The sequence below is a fragment of the Gracilinanus agilis genome, chromosome 3 (assembly GCF_016433145.1).
Source record: "Gracilinanus agilis isolate LMUSP501 chromosome 3, AgileGrace, whole genome shotgun sequence".
NCBI lineage: Eukaryota > Metazoa > Chordata > Mammalia > Didelphimorphia > Didelphidae > Gracilinanus > Gracilinanus agilis.
In genome coordinates, this window is record NC_058132.1 from 476462134 (window position 1) to 476483754 (window position 21621).

At 35.5% G+C, this 21621-nt stretch overlaps 1 protein-coding gene across 1 annotated transcript in view; it reads left to right on the forward strand.

The window, feature by feature from the left end:
* Positions 1-21621, forward strand: part of DHRSX (dehydrogenase/reductase X-linked) — a 374374-nt gene that overhangs the window by 28937 nt on the left and 323816 nt on the right. Inside the window, exon 3 of the mRNA XM_044669282.1 lies at positions 3475-3543. Coding sequence (XP_044525217.1) covers positions 3475-3543 — 69 coding nt within the window. The remainder of the gene's footprint in view (positions 1-3474; positions 3544-21621) is intronic.

The following is a 21621-nucleotide window of genomic DNA, read 5'->3' on the forward strand; positions in this document are numbered from 1 at the left end:
ACCATTTTTTTCATAATTTCTCACAGTACAATAGTATTCCATTATATTTCTATAAAAAGTTTGTTCAGCCATTCTCCAATTGATTGACAACTCCTTAATTTACAATTCTCTACTACTGCAAAAAGAGCTGCCCATAAATACTTTTGTACATATAGGACCTTTTCTACTTTATTTGATCTCTTAATTGCCAGCTTTTCAGAAATACATAATTTCCATTAAATGAGTTACATCTAAAATTTCATTAACAACATTAGGTTTGCAAAGACTTTTTCATATATTATCTCATTTGTAAAGACTCTCTCTTCTAGCACTCCCCTGGGGCTGAATGTACACTGGGAGACTTCAAGGGAGTGTCACCCTGAAACTGGGTGACCTGGATGGTTGTGCCACCCCACAGGAGTCAGTGGCAAGGCTTCCCTATAAGAGGAGGTATGTGGTGCCCCAATTCGATCCTGAATAAGCACAGGGTTCACACAAACCTCCCCCAAAACAGTTAAATTCACAGCATGGAGGCAGCCAGAACAAGCTGTGGTTCCCCACTCCCTCATTGTCTCTCAGGCACTCTGGAACTCTCTCTGACTGCTGAATGGCTTTTTATTATTAGAAAATCAGGTATTGGAGAAAGGAGTGAAGGGCAGAGGGATTTTGGGGTGCCCTCTTTGCTATTCCTTGGGGGTCTGTCACTTAGAGGGGAAACCCAATGGTTCCCACTTCTAAGCTTCTTCCCTTGCCTCTTTTTCTATTTCTATTTCCCTGTTCTATCCTTTTCTATAATTGTAAGTTTTGACTGAAAAGGGGTCTCTCAGCAAGGTTGGGTAATGGGAGAAGGAGACTAAGAGATTGCTCCCAAAATGGAGTCCAAAAACTTAGCTGACTCAATGGTTGAAGTCTTGATGGGTGAGATGCAATGGAATGGCTTTGATCAGGGAATTAGGGTTTCGATTTCCAAAGAAAGATCCTTAGGAAGCCCTCAGGACTGGATCGGAGCTGGGACGTTCTCCTCCTCCCTCTCTCAGTCTTCCACCCAGAGACCTCTCCTCTCCCTCTCTTCCTCCAAGAAATACCCAGAATTCTCCCTCCTCTCAATTGTCAGCAGTCAGCAACTTCCTTTCTCTAGCTTCTTTTGTCTCATCCCCCTTGCACAAATCCCATCCTTACAAGTATTTATTTCAAATAATAAGGAAAATATATTGTCCTAAATTTTCTGATTAGGCTTTTATCTTTTTAACTTGTGTATATATGAAATTTCCTGATTTTGACTTACTATAGTACTATATATTTGTTTTATTTACATAAAACAAATGTAAATGCAGTTTTGAATAATGTAAGAGCTCTTTTGCAAATTTGTTTAGTTAATATTTGTTACTTATATTGACAATTTTATTATGAAGGTGTATTAAGCAGCAAAAATTAAAAATAAGGATTTTATTTTAGGATGTTATTTTGCTTGTGAAAGGAAGTATTCTGTAATCAATCTGGCTTTGGGATCAGGAAGACAATTTCAAATTCCGTCTCTGCCATATAATGACTATGTTCTAGGCAGGTTCAAGGCAACTTCCCCAGCAATGAATTCTTTTAGATTCTGAGTTATAGAGCAAGAGCCTCTCTGCATTGGTAGGGGAAAGAAACTTCCTTTAGTTCCATCAGGATCTCTCAATATAAAGGAAATAAGTCCTGTCAAAAGAATCTTTTTAAAAAAAAAACACCTTGTAAAATACTGTCAGTTTCTTATGTGGCCTATTTTATTTCATTAAAAGGGAACACCAAAGGTCAACAAGCCTTTATTAAAATCTTGCTATGTGCCAGGCACCAAGCTAAGATGACATTAGTATGAGAATCACAGAGAAGAAGCAGCTTAAAGAGAGACATAGTCTGAGGACCTAAGAAAAAAAACCTATACAATAAAAGTACTACTGAAAATAAAATTGATTATTTTTTCAAAAGGGGAGTTAGGTAGCTCAGAGGCAAAAATAGTTACTGATATTAGAGATGTCTGTAGTCTAATGTTTCCTGTAGCTAAATTGAATATGGCAATTACAGTACGTACTTTGGAGTTTGTTTTTGGGAAACTCAAAATGATCTTTGATCAAAATGATCAAAATGAAAAAATGATCTTGGGACCAAGGGACTTGTGTCATATTTGTCAAGAATATGGATTTTTAGTTTCCCTGCTGAAGTCAGAAATGACTCACTACATATCAGGGGACTCTGATTTGAGACACAGAAACCAGTAATCAGAGACCAAAGAATCAAGTTGTGGATGAGAAATTGGAGAAGCTCCTGAAAAACAGAAGCAGAAACATCAGAAACCAGAACACAAAAAAATGAAGCCAATAGGACTAAAAAGCTGAAACCAACTGAGGAGAAGTTGTACTGTTAATGTGTGGAGCTGATCTGCTTTTAGGAAACCTGATGTTTGATGGAGCTGATCAGAGGAAAATGAATTCTTTATTCTAGGCAAGGGGTCGGCAACGTATGGCTCTCAAGCCATATCTGGCTCTTTTGAGGGCCAGATATGGCTCTTTCTGCAGGAGCCATAAAGTCAATTTTTTTTTCAGGCACTGATAACAGAGTGCACACTGTGAGCACTGTACGGCTCTCACGAAATTACATTTTAAAAAATGTGGCATTTATGGCTCTTACGACCAAAAAGGTTGCCGACCGCTGTTCTAGGTGATGAACTGGCTGTGGGAAAGACCACCTTGCTCTCTAATGACATCTATATTACTCATAGGGAAGCCCCACAAAGACAAGCCCATTTTTGCTTTTTATACCCCTCTATGGCTAGAGAAGGGGGAAAACTTAAAAACTATAGAAAGCAATACTTGAATAGCTTTACACATTCTATGATTAAAGCAAAATGCTTTTCATAGAATGGGTGTAAGGCCAACAACAATAGGAAATACCATGAATTATAGAAGATATCTTTGTCCAACAGAAGAAGGTAGAGATTTAAAAAGAGGAACAGGGATTAGATGCTTCAGATTCTTCTTTAAAAAGAAGATAGGCATCTAGGCTTATCATGAGTTATTTTGAATATAAGTTTACATGTGCCATATTGCTTGGTTCCTCTAAGTTTTTACATGTTTTCCCTTCATAGATATCATGTAATTAATTTCTTTTGCTTTCTTGTTTAGAAAATGTTTGATATTTAAGAGTTAATGATATCATTGTAATTGACATATAAATATGGTGGGAGAGTGCCAGGGTGATTTTTAGCAGAATGGCCACTCATGCATGGCTCCTCTCTCTTGGCCCCTATTTCAATCTCCTTTTTTTGAGTGTAGATTTGGGATAAGTGATCCAGATCAGAGGGTGAGAGGAACAGGTATTTGGTATCATGTTGATGGGACTATATGCTTTAGACAGAGGCTACATTTTCTTTATTAAAATAGTTTGAAGTAATTAGAAGATTTAACACTTTGGGGATGGGCTCCTTAGTAATTTTAATCTTTTTTTTTTTTTCCTTTAAAGCTGGAAATAATGAGAGAGAAGGCCAAGAAGCTGTAAAACAAATAAAGGAAGAAACTCTGACCTCAAAAGGTATACATTAATAGAATAACTATGCTTTTTAATGGAATAAAATAATACTATATTTTTTAAGACATTGAGGGGAGGGGACAAGAGAAATGAATGAATAAGGACAAATTTTGAATGTTTATGCTTAAGTCGAGATGAATATGTACTAGCAATAACACTCTTTTTAAATTTTTGTAATTAACTTTTTTATTTTATTTAAGAATTTTTCCATGGTTACATGATTCACGTACTTTCCCTCCCCTTTGCCTCCCCTCTCCCAGAGCCAACAAGCAGTCCCGCTGGGTTATACACATATTATCCACTCATTAGCTATTTCCATATTATTCATTTTTGTATTAGAGTAATATTTTAAAAACTAAAACTCCACATCCTATATCCATATAAACAAGTGATGAATCAAATATCTAGTAGCAGTATTGCTGGATCAAAGGGTATGTATTCTTTTAAAGCCCTTTGGGCATAATTCCAAGTTGCCTTCCTGAATGGTTGGATCAATTCACAACTCCACCAGCAATGCATTAGTGTCCCAATTTTTCCACAACCCCTCCAACATTAATTATTTTTCTTTACTGTTTACATCATTTCATAATGGCCAATCTCTAGCAATAATACTCTTGATCAGAATGTGGGGAAAAAAAGAGAAGGGATATCATTATTAATTTAACTGGTCTCCACAATGGGCATCCCAGTGATTCCTGGGCAGGATGGCATCAACCAGCTTTGAAATCTTCATTAAGGCTATGAAACTTAACATTAAATCCTTATGGAATAGTTAGGGACTCCTAGTTTGGAAAAAAATTAATGGACCAAAGAAAATTTATCATATTATCTTTAAGTATTTTATGTATAGTAAAAAAAAAACTTCTCCTCCTCCTCCTCCTCCTCCTCCTCCTCCTCCTTCTCTTCCTCCTCCTTCTCCTTCTTCTTCTTCACCTTTACCTTCTGTCTTAGTAAGACGGAAGGGCAAGGATTAGGCAATTGGGGATAAGTGACTTGCCCAGCATCACATAGCTAGGAAGTGTGTGATGTCAGAATCGAACCCAGATCTTCCCAATTCCAGCCCTAACTCTCTATCCTCTGTTCCACTTCCCTGCCCCAAGTGTGAACTTTATTTAGCTGAAAAATATAAGATCTAAAGTCCATCCACACAGCAAGCAGAGGGCCAACTTCACAGCAAAATTCTCCAGATGTGTAAATACTTCATAATTTATAAAGATTACCCTCATTAATGAAAGTGGTTGAGGCTGCTAGGTGGCTCAGTGGATAGAGAGGCAGGCCTGGAGACTGGAGGTTTTGGGATTCAAATATCACCTTTGACACTTCCTAACTGTATGACCCTGGGCAAGTCACTTAACCTTACTGCTCTTTTGCCCTGAAGCTGATTCTTAGCATCTTTTTAAGATGGAAGGCAAGAGTTTAAAAACAAAAAGCAATGATATCACTATTTTAATACTTGATCACAGATCAGGGACTCTAGCAGTTTTTACTTTTCATCAGATCAAATCAAGTATCATCACTGAATTTGACATCTCACAGGGTTATTCAGCAATCAAATGATTATTTCAATACCTAGACCAGAGCAGCTACCTGGAGGAGAGAACACAGTGTTCAGAAAGCAGTCCAGAAGACTCAGTAACTCTTTGTACTTTTCTTTTAGCTCCACCAACTCTCTGGCTTGGATGAATTATTTTATGGAAAAAGAAGCCTTTTTATCTAGAAGAGTATCTATGAATTTTTAGCAGGTGAAGATGCTTTAGCATCTCTAGTTTATGTCTATAGAGAAGGACTTAAAAACACTAAAATGTGTTACTAAGTGTGAGGACTAGACAATTATATATTACCATCAGTAGAGAGAAAGCAGTCCTAAAGCCAGAAAGACCTGGGTTCTAGTTCCACCTCTGATATAGACTTTGTGACCCTGTGCAAGTTATTGAACCTCTAAAATTGTAAATTTCAGAGAAAATGCCAACTTAACACTGATAGAGAGAATTCTTTCTATTAACAAAGTCTTTGTAACAACAAGATCACCTTTGAAGTCCCCATGTTATGGGATTCATACATACTGGGAAAGGATGGAGGATGCTGAAAATAAACTCCAAATCAAGTGAAAGGGGTCATTGTGACCCATTTCTTAGAAATTCTGGCAAACTTTAAGGAAGGTTTGTGTGGCATATTCATTGTGTGCAGACATCTACCAGAGGAGAATTTGAGATCAACTCCTTTATCCTGCAATCTTAGTCTAACATATTCCTTTTCAACATGTTGCATTCTTATGAGTTACTAGCAGTGGATTAATTTAACACATCCTTTTCCCTTTGTTCGGCCTAGTTCTGATTTTCCAAATTAGGAGGCACACCAGATAATGTAAAAGCAAGAGGTACTGTTTTATTGCAAGCTTGAGCTTGGGTCCCACAGCCTCCAAGGCAAATGCAACCCTGAATGAGAGGCTCAGTTAGCTTATATAGCTTGAGCAGAAACTTGGGGGGGGGTTGGATGTTTATTCAACAAATGCTTCCATTCAACAGATGTTACTGGTCGGGAGTCTTCCCACCATTTAACAGATGTTACCAGTTGGGGGTTTTCCTGCCATTCATTAGGTGTTGCTGTTTTTATCAGCTCTTATACTCAGATGGCTTCCCAGGCCTAACACCTTATGACAGCTAACCAGGAGAATGATCATGAAGAACAGTTGTAATGGCATGTAGGATGAGATGGAAAAAAAAAGATCAATAAATGCAGTTGGGGTGCTGCTCAGAGGAGTTAGGGAGATGAAAGCCCTGGATTACAGGGAGGGAAGAGTTTGGAAATGCCAAACTTCAGCCTAGGTTAGGAGTTCTGTGTCTTCAAGGTAAAGGTAGACAATTATTGACTTCCAGTCTGGGGGGAAAGAATAAAGCTAGAGGCACACTTTGCTTTTGATAAATATCTGTATAATTGCAATTCAGTGAATTTTAATTTGTCTTTGTCTTTAGCCTCTTCCCCCAGCAACTCCTTCTACATGTTACTGCTAGATTAATCCCCATAAAGCACAGTTAGGATTAACCCTCTTACCTCCTCCCCCTTTATTTTGCCTTAGTCCTTTTATCTACCTGATATATACCCTGATCCTTAAAGCTACATAATCTGCCTTCAGTGTACTTTTCTATCCTATGTTTTGGTAGTCTCCAGCATGAATGCTATTTTCTATGTAATGGACCATATAATGATCGATCCATATAATAAGAAATTTGGTAGCATGATCTATGATAGAGTTGGAACTGGAGACAAGAATACCTGAGTTCATATCTAGTCTCACACTCTTACTAGCTGTGTTATATTTGGTAAGTCACTTTGCCTCTGTCTGCCTCATTTTTCTCAGCTGTCAAATGGGAATAATAAGAGCAGTTACCTCCCAGGATAATTGTGAAGAACAAATGAAATCAAATGAAATAAAGTGCTTTACAGATCTTTAAGTGCTGCACCTGTACCTTTATTCATTATGTTCCCTCTGCTAGGAATTGCCACTCCCAGCTCCTCCTTTTTCCCTCATTATTTTTTAAATCCTTACTTCCACCTTAGAACCAATACAGAGCAGAAAGGGCTAGGCAATGGGGGTTAAGTGACTTGCTCAGGGTCACATAATTAGGAAGTGTCTGAGGCCAGATTTGAACCTATGACCTCCTGTCTCTAGGCCTGATTCTCAATCCACTGAGATACCCAGTATCCCCCCTCATTTTTAACTAATGTAGCACATGCTTCCTCTCCTAATTGTATTTTTTTTTAAATAATAAAACCTTTACCTTCTGTCTTGGAGTCACTACTGTGTATTGGCTCCAAGGCAGAAGAGTGGTAAGTCAATGGGGGTCAAGTGACTTGCCCAGGGTCACATAGCTAGGAAGTCCTATTGTATTTTTACATTACATTTGTAGTCTATTTCTATACATGTATAATTTCTCTTACTGAAATCTGAAAGCAGGGACTGCATCTTATTTTTCTTGATATCTCCTGAAATATCAAGCTATTGATCTGCACAGTTAAGGAACTCAGTGAATATTGGAAATGAATGCACTAGGCAGTAAATTGTATTCAGTCATATGTTTGTATTTATTGTTTTTCTCATCTTTTTAGTATGCAACATGAAGCACCATTCTCTTCATGAGATTTAAAGGTCTTTTACTTTAGCCAAAAAAAACCCCTATTTCCCCCCAAACAACAATAACCTCAGTAACACATTCATTAAATATGAATGATCTGAATCATCAGCTCTGAAAGCTATTGGACACCATCAGTTAAGGTCAAAGGGTACCCAGATCTACTTTTTATACTTTGAAGAGTACCAGGAGTAAATAATGATAGTGCCTGATACTCTTGGAAATTCTGATTACTTATTTATAATCATGACAATTTGCTTAGCATGATTAGGGATAGTATTTCATCCTTGGATGCTTCTGGATTGAATATGGAAATTAATCCTCCTCTGGGCAAAAGGAGGAAGGAACTTTCTTTTTTAAGAAGAGAACTAAGTAAGACAGAAAAGGAGTCTTGCTACGCCCAATTTAAAGCAGATTTGTGTTTAGTTTTCTGAGTGACAAGAATGGCCATATCTTTGAAATTACTGAGCCCCTTAGCCTTCCTATTATATTCTAGATCAGTGGTCAGCTGGAGCTACTAGGTAGATTAAATGTCACTGCCATACCCACTTCCCTAATAATAATAATTGCTGTTCTTATTGGTCAGACCTGCCTGACTCTACATGATCCCATTTAGAGTTTTCTTGGCAAAGATACTAGAGTGGTTTACCACTTTCTTCTCCAGCTCATTTTACAGATGAGGAAACTGAGGCAAACAGGGTTAAGTGCTTTGCCTAGGGTCACACAACTAGTAAGTATTTGAGGCCAGATTTTGAACTCAGAAAGATGAATCTTCCTGATTCTAAGCCCAGTGTTCTATCCACTGTGTCACTTAGCTGCCCAATAATAATAATACTAGCATTTACTTAGTGTTTTAAAATTTGCAAAGCTCTTCACATATATTATTTCAATTGATCCTCTCAGAAGCCCTGTACAGTAGGTGCTATTATTATCTACATTTTACCAATGGAGAAAATGATAACAGGGAGCCAAACTTTTTATATTTCATCATTCATAGGAATTAGAGCTGGAAGAGACCTACAAATTATCTAGTCTAGTCTCCTCATTTAACGGATGAGAAAAATGAATCTTAGAGATCATAGGAGACTTGTCTGAGGTCACACAGTATATGACTGACAGATTCCAAGTCTCTTAGCTCTAAGAGATGAAAGTCTACATTTGACTAGAGAACACTTCTTGGGAGGTATGTGGCCTTCAGCAGCCAGTATACTCAGCCCCCACAACCCCTTTTTTGGGCACACCTAGATATTTTTGATTCATGCTGTAGTCCGTACCACTGTTTGGAGTGGTATTCTCACAGCTAGGCATGGATATAACCGCATGATTGAGGAATGAAGAGGATATTATCTCTCTGTTATGATAATGCGTACTCTGCAGTCTTAAGTGTGTTTATGTGGTATGTGCTTCCTTAATAAAAATTTGATGGCAAACAAGGCAGTTGTACCAAAGACTGCTCTGTACCTGACTAGTCATATGACCTTGGACAAAGCCCTTGATTCTTTGGAAAATGAGGTCGTTGGGCTACTAAAAGATTCCTAAGTTCCCGTCCAATGTTATAATTCTAGGACTTATTTTTAAAACAGGTACTTATTTACATTTTATTTCCATTCCATAGTTTCTAAATTGGCTAGTGGTAATTGTGCATATATATTTATTTTTAATGCAAGTACATAAAACATCATTAAAGCTTCAAAATTATTTCCATATTTTAAAGAACAAATGTATTCTTTATCTACATCAATCCATTTCCTTTGTTCTTGATTTGATAATTTATCTTTTTTACAGTTTAGTAATTTGTGCTTTGTGAAATAATAGTCAATTAAAATTGTTCTATAACAAATGTAACAAATTGAGTTTTCTTCATAATAGATGCATAATTATTGTCAGGAACAGAGCAGCCTGATCCATTTCCCTTTCTTAGATATTTTAACATAGAAGATTTAGAAGCTTCTATCATTACTTACCCATATAGCCGAAACTTTTACTGCTTTTGTGGAATTATCTCTTGTTAAAAGGTCCCTTATTTTCGAATTTGATCTTATTCAGAAGAGAAAACAAAAATCAATTAGTCCAAGTGAGAATTGCCAAATTCCATGTACATTCCAAGGGGAAAAAATTTTATTTTGTTTTTTTTAAAACAAGGAAACTTTATTTTGGATATTTCTAGAATACTCATCACAGAGTCATTAGCCACAAGAGGATATCATGAGATTATTTGATGTATCTCCATGATTCTGATGTAGGACCAACCTAAAAATATTTCAATCAGTCATATTCTTTAAAATATTCAGAGAAAGAGATCTTCTAAGTTCCTCTAATAACCTGTTTCATTGTCTCAGTGTCTTTAAAATCAGGGAGGTCTTCTTTATGCCTGATTACTATTCTTCCCTTTGCAGTTTTAGTCCCTTATACCTCATTGTATTGTTAGTAAAATGAAGCAGGACTGCTCATTGCCACTCCTTCATACATTGGACAGTTATACAAGTACTCCTTCAGTTTTCTCTTCAACAGCTTTATTCATTTCAATTCATTAATCATTTAGTAAATGCTTACAATGTGCACAATTTGCTCTTTATGTGGGAGTGGTTAGGAGGAGAAAACAACAGAAGTTGAATGTAAACAGCAGTAAGATGGCTATTGAAATGGTCTAGATAAGAATTAAGGTCAGAATTAGAATAGTGCCAATAGTAATGGAAAAGAAGGGAAATGTTTTTAAAAGGGTTTTTTTTGGTGCCTTTTGTCATTGCTATATAGTTACTTCTCATTTACTGATCCTCAGATTGAATTATGTCTTAGGACAAAAAAAGTCATAAACAAAAACTTCCCCTAAGAAACCTTATATGACTATCTATACCTGTGATGTCAAACCTATGACACACATGTCAGCACTGACACAGGTAGCCATTTTTGATAATATATGATTGCATGAGGCTGCATACAGAGAAGTATGGGGTCACATGCCAAGGATGAAATATTTGCTGTAGTGTAGTGTAGATAACAATTCTACCTATATTAATTTACCTATTTTGGATTATTAAGTAGTTATATATTACAATTATACATTTTTTGTTATTTAAACTATAAATATCATGAAATTATGTTTTTTTTCTCAAAGTGACACACTGCCCAAGTTATGCTCGTTTTTTTGGCAAATTTTGACACGCCAAGCTCAAAAGGTTGTCCATCACTGAATATGATATTATGTCCTCGTAGTACCTCCTCTTTCTGTCATGAGGATGGAAGTGTATGGCTATGTCTTCTTTGGTACTTGATTTAGGTAGGTTCAGATTTAAGATATTGTGGAAGTAGAATTGATAAGATTTGATGAGCTGTGTGTAGGAAGACAAAGGCCAGAAAAGAGTCAAACAGGACATAAAACCTGGGAGCACTGTTGATTATGAAAATATAGTTTCCATTACTAAAAAGATGCAACTCAAGGGAAAGAGCTTATTTTAGGCAAAATGTGATGTTGGTTCTGGACATGTTACATTTAAGGTGCTGGTTGAACATTCACACAGAGATTAGACCACAGAAAATGCGGTACTGCAGCTCTAAAAAGAAGCCATCCTGGAAATACATATTTGGGAGTCATCTGCATAAAGGTAGTAGTAGAAACATGACATTTTATTTCTCTGAAATGGTAGGACAGTGTGGAATTTTAAGGTGTGTTGGCTGGTAGTTGAGGGAGGTCAAGTTTAATACCAATATAAAAGCAAATTCCTAAAATTGCAGTGGAAAGAGCTAATTAGAGAATGAGAGTGGGTAGGTGATGGGGAATAGGCATTATTAAATGCATCCTATATACTAGGCACTGTGCTAAATGCTTTACAAATATTTTTCGTTTCATCTTATTTAATCTAATATAGATCAGAATTACAGAAGATAGGTGAGGCAAGATATTCAGGAAGTGGTGCATGGATTATTGAATTTAGGAGTCAAGAAGACCTGTATTTCAATGTCACCTCAGACATTATCTTTGTGACTATGAACAAATCATTTAACTTTTCTCAAACTGAATTTTAGCACTTATTTATGAAATGAGGATAATAATAGCACTATTAGAAACAAATACATTCTGAACATAGATTCTATGTCCATCGTGCTGATCTTTGCTAGCATATTTCTCCCTGTTAGGTATCCAATGGTCGTCCTCATCAACAAAGAATCTGTGTATTTATTTTTGCATGTGTACTATATACTCATTCAGGTATGAGGACTTATGTTTATCTGTATGGTTTGAAAACTGGTCTTTCACTTCTCTTGACAGTAATGAAGAGAGAAATCTGTCATAACTTGAGTCAGATGTTTGGCTTAATCCTCCAAAGTATGCTTCTCATTTCTAAATTCTGAAAAAAAAATTGATTTACTCAAGGGTTTCTAGATGGAGTTCTTCAAATTTAATTTTTGTGACCAATTTGACTCCAGGACATTTTATGTTAGTTATAAGAAGTTTAATTGTTGGTATTTGTGAAATAAAGTACCCAGGAACTAGAACTAATAATATTCCACTAGAAATGTTCAATTCAAGGGCCCATTAGGTTGGCACATCTCAGGGATCTGTTATGTACTTCTGTTTCAATAAGGAAATAATATTAAAGTCTGCTTTTTCCATCATTTACCACTTTCATTCTTGGTCCAAGATCTTGGGCTAACATCCTACTTTTTCTTTTAAAGGAAAAAAAATATCACATAAGTGGAAGAAAACCAATTAATCTGTATTATATCTTTTTTTAATCCTAAAAAATCATCCTTCCACCATACCAGGACAGTCAGGACCAGTATGTGAAAATGAAAACTTAAGTAGCTGCTTGCTTGTAACTTTCTGTGTTATAGGTTTCAATGTAAAGAACTCCTTTGTGTCAGTGCTTCCTTTATTAATTTAACCAATGCAAAACTTGCTGTTTCCCATATATCTTTTTGATTGCCTAAGTTATTTTTTTTGCTTTTTTTTTTAGAAGCAAGGTGGCAATGTACTATAGTTACTTTGCCAAGTGCATAAACCAGAATTAAGTGAAAGACTATTGAATCTGGAAAGGATATTAGAGATTAATTAGCTCAGAATATATGATATACCAATAATATATCTGAATTCCTTACCTTAGATTATACCATCTTCCTTTTTATTATTGATTCTCAAGTTTAATGAGAAAGTGCATTTCAGAGACTGGAGGAACAGAAAGGAGAGAGAGAGAGAGAAAAAAAAAAGAGAGAGAGAGAGAGAGAGAGATGATACCTCCTTTTTTAAATTTATAGATTTTAAGAATATTGCTCTTTGATAATAAATATTTGGCAGATAACTAAAATTCTGATACAGAACTATTGTTTACCCACAAACCACAAATTAGGAAAGAGTGCTCAAATCTAATCTTTCTCCCCTCAATCAATCAATAAACTAGCACTTATTAATCATTTTTTCTTTCTTTTTTTTAGAATTGAATTTTATTTTCAGTCCTGAAATTCTCTTCCTCCCACTTCCCCTTCAATTAACATTTGTAAAATACCTACTATGTGCCAAGCTTTGTGCTAAGCACCTCCCTTTGTGAATTGACTAATCCAAATTTGTAAAACTAGAGAGTAATTAACTTTTATGACTTCAAGTTCTTCCACTGAATATGCAGTTTTGCCCTACCAGTAACCCTTGGATTGCTTTAATTTTGATATTTTTTAATAACTTTAGGGCAGCTGGGTAGCTCAGTGGAGTGAGAGTCAGGCCTAGAGACAGGAGGTCCTAGGTTCAAACCCGGCCTCAGCCACTTCCCAGCTGTGTGACCCTGGGCAAGTCACTTGACCCCCATTGCCCACCCTTACCAATCTTCCACCTATGAGACAATACACTGAAGTACAAGGGTTTAAAAAAATAACTTTAGTATATTACTTATGGTATTCCTTTTGAATCTTTAGTTCAGATAGAATTGCTTTGTATTCTAGTTTCTTGTTGATTATTTTTACATAAAACCAATCCTTACTCCCACTCTTCATAATTCAGGTAGGTAATATGGATCGATAATATACTTAATACATAATATTTGCCTTGATAAAAATGTTTTCTAAAATTTTAATTAATTATCTTGATCTGTAGATATCCGAAATCTGGACAACCAAGAAGCTCAAATAAGTAAATTTGGGGGGGATTTTTGTTTTGTGGTATTATTATTCTAAATGATGACTTGCCCAACTTCACCCATCTAATAAGTATTTGAGGGAAAACTCATAAACTCAGGTCTTTATGACTTAAAATTCAGTACTCTATCCATTATGCTACCCAACTTCCCCATGAATGCTATAGGTGTGTCTGAGAACTTATTGTGTTATTCATATTATCAGCTAACCCATGAAAATTTTTGTTTACTATTCTCCTCTTAGATCCTTTTATTGGTATGTTTATACCCTGAATTGTTCAGTGATAGGTTTGATATCTTAGGTTAATTCTATATTAGTGCTTATTGCTTCATACACTTGGAGTAGGAAGACCTAAGTTCATGTCCTAGTTCTTCCTCTAACTAGCTGTATGGTCCTTATCAAAGAGGGGTGATAGCCTGCTTGACTTAAAAAGTCATTGTGGAAACAAAATGATTTAATGTATACAAAGCACTTTGTCTTTCACATGTCCTACCAAAATGTCTTATTGACATGAAACTAATACCCTTGGTTCATGAAGTTTAATCCAGTGGTGCATAAATTTTGGAAGAAAAGGCCTTGAGTATGGGCCCAGGAACAAATATAAGTTTTGTTGTCCAAGGATTAGCTTTGAGAGGCTCAGAGAGGCCAACTGTTACATGAACAACCTCATCAGTAATGTGTGACAGTCACAGTAAGTCATGAAGACTGTTGATTAATGCCAATTCCACTTAGATCACAGATCATTGAATAATATACTTAATAAACCTTAAAGTGGAATGCAAGTATAAAATATGATTATTATTTAAATTCTGTTGTATATTTTTAACTTCTTAAGGGAGTAAATTCTTAACTATGGAACAATTATTGGAAGAAGGAATTTATGCTTTATAACTTACTATATTACCCTGTGCTTTATAGTATTTTTCTTATCTCTATTTTGTGAATTACACTTTAGTTTAAGATCAAAGCTTACTAATTTCCAAGTCTGAATTCTGAGACAGGAGCATTTGTTTGTTGTACTATTGGATAAGTAGAAAAGGTTAAGGGTTGGTCTTTGGCAGATTGAGTAGGGGGAGGCAGGATGAACTGAAATGGACAGCTCATATTAATATTAGGCTCTAAAGTTTGCAATACAGATGTCTCATATCAAACCTACTGGGTAGGTCATTCTCATATTATCATCCTAGTTTTGTAGGTGAGGAAACCAAGGTCCAGAGGGTTAAATGACTTATTCAAATGCTGGGTGTAGGACTGGAGACACTGACTCCAAGTGTCTTTTCTTCATACCACAGCATATTGTATCTTAACCGTACTACCACTGTGTCCTTGATCAAGTCCCTTAACATTTCTGAGCCTCTGTTTCCTTATCTAAAAAATAAAGAGACTGAACTAATGGCCTCTAAGTTTTCTTCTAGATCTAAATGTGTATATTTATGACAGCTTAATTTCAAAGGAAAACATTTAGAATTCAGTGAAATCCTGTATTTTCTGCCTTGGGGCCCGGAATTAGAAAGACCTGTCCTGGGACAAACCACTTAATAATCCCTGCCTCATTTTCCTCAGCTGTAAAATGGGAATTATAATAACACCTACCTTACAAGGTCTTTGTGAGATAATGTTTATAAATTGTTTAGAATAGTGCCTGGAATATAGTAGGTGCATAATAAGTCCTTTCTTTTTTCCCTTCCTCCCTTCCTTCCTCTATACAGAGATCTGGTGATTGTAGGTAAGAGACAACCAAATTGTTTGGATTAATTATCTCTACATTTATTTTACTCATTAAAGAAAACTTTGGGAAGAAACCAACTATATATCCAATGTTGCCTTATTGACTCAGGTTAATTAAGGCTATTAACTTCATTGTGCTGATAGAAACTATATTACAAAGAAGGGGAAATGTACTGGAAAAATTTGATTAAATGCAGATGTTGTTCCTCCCACTTGGAATTTACCTAAGTAGCCTTTAGTAAGTGGGACCCTTCCTCAACATTAACTTAAACTAATTCTTTCTTTTGTCCTAACTTTTCCAGAGTACCATAAGGTAAACATGTCTGGGTGTGTATTATCTTGGTTTGTATTTAATTTTTAAGTGCTTCTGAGACACACCCGCTGGCCATTTGCCTAATTAATCTAAGGAGCTCAAGGTGATCTGCCAATCTGACACTTGCTCTGACAAGTCTCATACGTGTTTATGATTACAACCTTTAATTAATATAAGTACATTTATATTTTGATAGTGGACAGATAATAAAGATATCAATGTGACAACTTTGGCAGTCAGTAACATCTCAACATTATACACCTTGTTTCTTGGCTTAGAGGCCTGGAACATACTCAGGGCAGATTCTTGTTACTATCCGCAGCATCTAGAATGGTCCTTTATATTTAGGATAATTTTCAGGGGAGAAGAAATACAAATGAGAGGAAGCAGAAACCTTTGGGAGCATTAACTGGGAAATGCATTTTTATGGAGCTAATTTATTTTCTTTTCCACAAAATTCACACTGATAGAATGCTAGTGACCTGAGAAGTTTAATGTGCAGCATTTACTCACCTAACAGGTTTCACCGGACTTGTATTTGACAGTGTGCCTGTGTATTTACATTAAGGATGGATTACACCATTTGTGTAGTCAATTTTTCAGTTTCTACATATAGATACATCTGTTTGCAAGGCCTTTTTGGACTGAATGATAGAAAGCAAAAAGAATTTCAGGCAGAACCTGACCTTTTACAGTTTTCTGTGCATCCCAAACACTTGTATCCCACTTGATCCTTTTGCCCTGCAGCTTCCTAGATCTAGCTCTGGGATCATGAATTCTTGTTGAAATTATAAATATGTATAACCACCTGTTATATATGTTTATACACATGTATCACTATACACATAATATATACAAATGTATGTATGTATTTATGTGTGATATGTTTGTGTATAAATATATAAATATATACATACATATAATTTAAACATTTATAATTTTGATCCATAGCATAACCTCTAATAATCTCAAACATCTTAAAAGTTAGAATATTAGTCTGTTCTTCTTTGTTTGTAAATGAGGAAAGCTAGGCTTCTAGGAGTAAAGCATCTTTCTTCTTCTTCTTTTTTTTTTTTAAACCCTTGTACTTCGGTGTATTGTCTCATAGGTGGAAGATTGGTAAGGGTGGGCAATGGGGGTCAAGTGACTTGCCCAGGGTCACACAGCTGGGAAGTGGCTGAGGCCGGGTTTGAACCTAGGACCTCCTGTCTCTAGGCCTGACTCTCACTCCACTGAGCTACCCAGCTGCCCCCCTAAAGCATCTTTCTTAAGATTATGGAGTTAAAAATTCTTATCACTTGGCTCACATTGATCAGAACTGTGCTCTTTCTGTATGGTGCTCCTGCCCTCTCTCCATTCCCTTTAGATCCCCATTCAAGACTCATCACTTTCCCTGAAAGCATTAAAGACCAATTGTGCCCAGCTAATATGTTTAGAAGCTTCCTTTCCCCCTCTGTCTCCTCATCCATTCTCAAAGCATCATAGGATCAGAGATCTACAACTGCCACATAATTCAGAGACCAACTAGTCTAACCAGCTAATTTTACAAATAAAGAAACTAATATTCAGAGAGAATTAATGATTTATTTAACCAGGATTACACAGGTAATAAGCATCAGATATGAGATTTGAACCATCTCTTCCTTCTGTATTTATGTCACTCTCTCCCCTCCTATCCCCAATTGCAATCTGGGCATTTATCTATGTCTATTCTGTTTCTTTTCTTTAATTATTAGGTCTCTGAGAAAAAGAGTATCTTAATATATAGTCTGAGGGAAGTTTGAGTTTCCAAATTATACTATAAGGAGAGATAGCAGTCTCCCTTATATACCACTTATGAGCAAGTGGGGAAATACTCAGAACTCCCTGCTGGACAGAAAAGGGCTTTTTATCCATTATGGTGGGCATTACTTTGGCCAAGCCACTCAGGAAATTTCAGCTTCCCCAGACTTCTTCCTTATTGAATAGTAGCTTTCTGTGTTCCTTACAGAGAGACTATGCTATTTACTTCCATAGGAACTTGTTCAAGAGCATAAAAGTATATTCAGTAAATGCCATGTTGAGTGTTTTCATATGATCTGTTTTTCAAATGCACTAATGTAAACATTAAAAAAATATATATATATAATGAAGATACTGGTTATTTTACAAGTTAATTATCTAGAACAGTGGTTCCCAAACTTTTTTGGCCTACCGCTCCCTTTCCAGAAAAAATATTACTTAGTGCCCCCTGTCACATACTATCACTGCCCATTACAGTTATTCACTGCCCCCAAATACACCTGTGGCCATCACCGCCTGCCCTGGATCGCTGCAGCACCCACCATGGGGCGGTGATGCCCACTTTGGGAATCACTGCTAGAAGATTATAAAATAATTTTAATGTCCTACAGTACTTTTACTATTTAAGAGGTAAGGAATGGTGAACATTGCCAAAAGGAAAAAAAATGCATAGCTTTGCTAGCTGAGAGATATCCATACCCAGAATACTTTATTGTTTATTTTCTGGGAAAGAAAATTAAAGTGTGCATCACTGGAAAGTCACAGAGTAATTCCAAATCCAATTAATTTAATAAAAGTCAAATCCTTCCCAACAAAACACTATACAAGAAGACTAAAAAAACCCTATCAAAGCTAATCAATCACCACACTTTTTGGTAACAAGTTGCATCATTTATTTGACTTTTAAATTTATGAATTGTCCATGCTTTTAGCTTTTAGCTTTGTAATTGCAGGTCATCTTGTCATCTTGCTAAATGCTTTAAGTTCAGATTAGAATTGAATATTAAAAATAAGGGAGTAAAAGAGGAATGGAATTGCCAAAATAATGCCATTTTCAAAAATCAGTCAAGTAAAGTTGTAATTTCACAAAAGCTCCTGAATAGTTGGTGGGAAAAGGGAAAGTTGGCTACTTGAAAGGCACAAGAAACATAATTTCAGGAGATACTGGGTAATTTCTCCTTGTAGAATTCATCAGGAGCACAGGCAAATAAGCCTATTATGGAATAATTGCAGCTTATGAATCTGCATCTGTTGCAAAGGATGAAAACACAGAGAAATGTGGAAAACTTGACAAGATTTTCTAAACTAAGCCAATACATAACTTAATATTTGTGACATAATTGAGAAGGTAGATACAGAATATGACTGAAATATATGTTGAAAAATATGATTTGGAATTTATAAAAATTAAACTGTCAAGTGTTTGTCATAGCAAAACAGCAACCTTTAGTGTAAGTGTATATAGAAGGCTAGCCTAGGAGGGAGGAAGACCAGAATTCAAGAACTATTTCTGAAACATTGACCATTTGGCCCTGGACCAGACTTTTAATGTTTCTGTGCTCTGGGTAGGACAGCTAAGTGACACAGTGGATAGAATGCTGGACCTAGCATCACAAAGCCATGTGGCTCTGAGCAAATTGCTTAACACTGTTGGCCTCAGTTTCCTTATCTGTAAAATGAGCTAGAGAAGGAAATGGTAAACCACTCCAGTATCTTTGCCAAGAAACTTCCGAATGGGGTTATGAAGAGTCAGACATGACTAAAAATGACTAAACAGAGAGTTCTAAGTAGGTCTTTAAAAGAAATTGTAGAGAAGTTTATATCTTGCATTAGTAGAGGGAATTTTCCAATCTGGCAATTTCTTATATAGGTCCAGTACTCATCCCTTTTCCTTATATATCATAATTAATTTTGTTTTGTTTTATTGATGTATTACCCGGCTCCTATATGATCTCACTGCCACTTCCAAATGACTCCCATTCTCCTTCCTTGTAACAATGAATGAGTTTTTTAAGAAGAGGATTGGAAGGTCAGAGATTTGGCAGGCTTTGAATAACGTGGGAAAAAATGAATCAACTTAATTTCAACAAACAAGAAAGAAATGTTACCAAATATGGGACTTATTTTATATCAGCTCTATTTCTCCAGTATTATAAAAGATTATTTAGACCAAAAGTAAAAATCAAGACCAATACAGAATATAAACTAAAGATGAGAAGATATCTGTGTATAGTTCCAATAACCTGACCAACTTAAATAAACTGTTTTCAGAAAATAAAAAGGAAATGGATTTACATAAATATTTTAACTAGTATCATAGTAATGTAGTGTAAGCAATTAAAAACAATGACTGCAATAACTAAACCAAAAGGGACTAGAAAGTGCTTCAGTAGGCAGTTATTTAATTCTCCATGCCAGAGAGAGAGAACTGATAGCCAGGGTCAACATTGATTTAGAGGACAAGGCTATTTCTAAATTATTATGGAGGAATACAGGAGATTATGAAGAGTATTGCTTCTTAGTACAAAGAAAGGTAGTATAGGAGGAAAATGAATATGCAGAAAGCTTGGTCTGGAGAGGCCCAATTAAACCAGATAATCTCAAGAGCATTAGGAGAAACAAGAAGGTTAAGAAATGAACATATAACAGATTTACCAACATTTCTACAGAAAACTTTTAATCATCATTGGTAGTAGCACTACATTTGAATTTTCATGCTGTAGTATCTGATATGAGGGAAGTAACACAAATAAGTTATCATAAAAATGATTTCATGTCAAAAAATAGAAAAATTGATCAATAGAACTAGGTTGATAAATAAGTCCCAGAAACATTCAAACATAGTAACTTAGTATTTGATATACCCAATTACATCAAGTACTGAGGTAAGTAATCACTAATCGACCACCCCCCTACAAATGATGGAAAATCTAGAAGGCAATTGGGCAGAAATTAAGGTTTAGACCACTATCTCTCACTAATACTGCAATGAGCTCCAAATAAATACATGGTCTAAATATAAAAGATTATATCATAAATAAATTAGAGGAAGAAAGAAGGAATGGCCTTTCAAACTATAAATAGGAAAGTTCTTGACAAAATAAGGAATAGGGAGTTAGAGTATATAAAACAGATATTTTTGATTACATAAAATTAATAATGCAGTTAAAAGTTGAAGGGAAACAACTTAAAAAAATTTTGCAGTAAATTTCTCTGGTAAATATCTAATATTGATGGTACGTAAAAACTAATTAAGGATGTAAAAACAAGAACTGTTCTCCAATAGATAAATGATAAAATGACATTTATATATAATGTGTATATATTTTCCCTTCTGTGACCTTTTTATTTAGCAGCAGTTTTTGTCATAGCTAAGATTTGGGGTCTCATTAGTTGAGAAATTATTGCACAAATTATAGTATATAAATGTAATGCCAGTATTGTTCCATAAGAAATGATAAAAGTCATGAATTCAGTAAAACCTGAAAAGACCTTTATGAATTGATCAAGAATGAAGTAAGTAGAATCAGGAGACCAATTTATATCATGATTACAGTAAAAGAAAAACACCAATTAAAGACTTGGGAATTCTGATCATTATAAAGTTCAGTCATGATAAATCATGCTAAGTGACACAATTCATTGAGTACCAGGCCTAGAATTAGAATGACTTGAATTCAAATTCTGCCTCAGACACTTGGTTAACAATTTGACCCTGGAGAAGTCACTTACCTTCTTTCAGCCTCAGTGTCTTTAGCTAGGAAGTGGAGATAATAATTGTGCTTGTCTCCCCTGCTGCAAAAACCCATCCCATTAATGTATATATTCTTCTTGGGATGCAATAAGCTTGTGAAACATAGAATACTATAATCTCTTCAATCAAAGAAAAAAATTTTATGAGAGTTGAAAGCAAGCTGCAGTATATTATTCATGGTGATTTTTGCATGAAAAAAATGACATTAGAGTTATCATTGGGGAGATGCATGCCTGGAAAAGTAGATGAAAAGT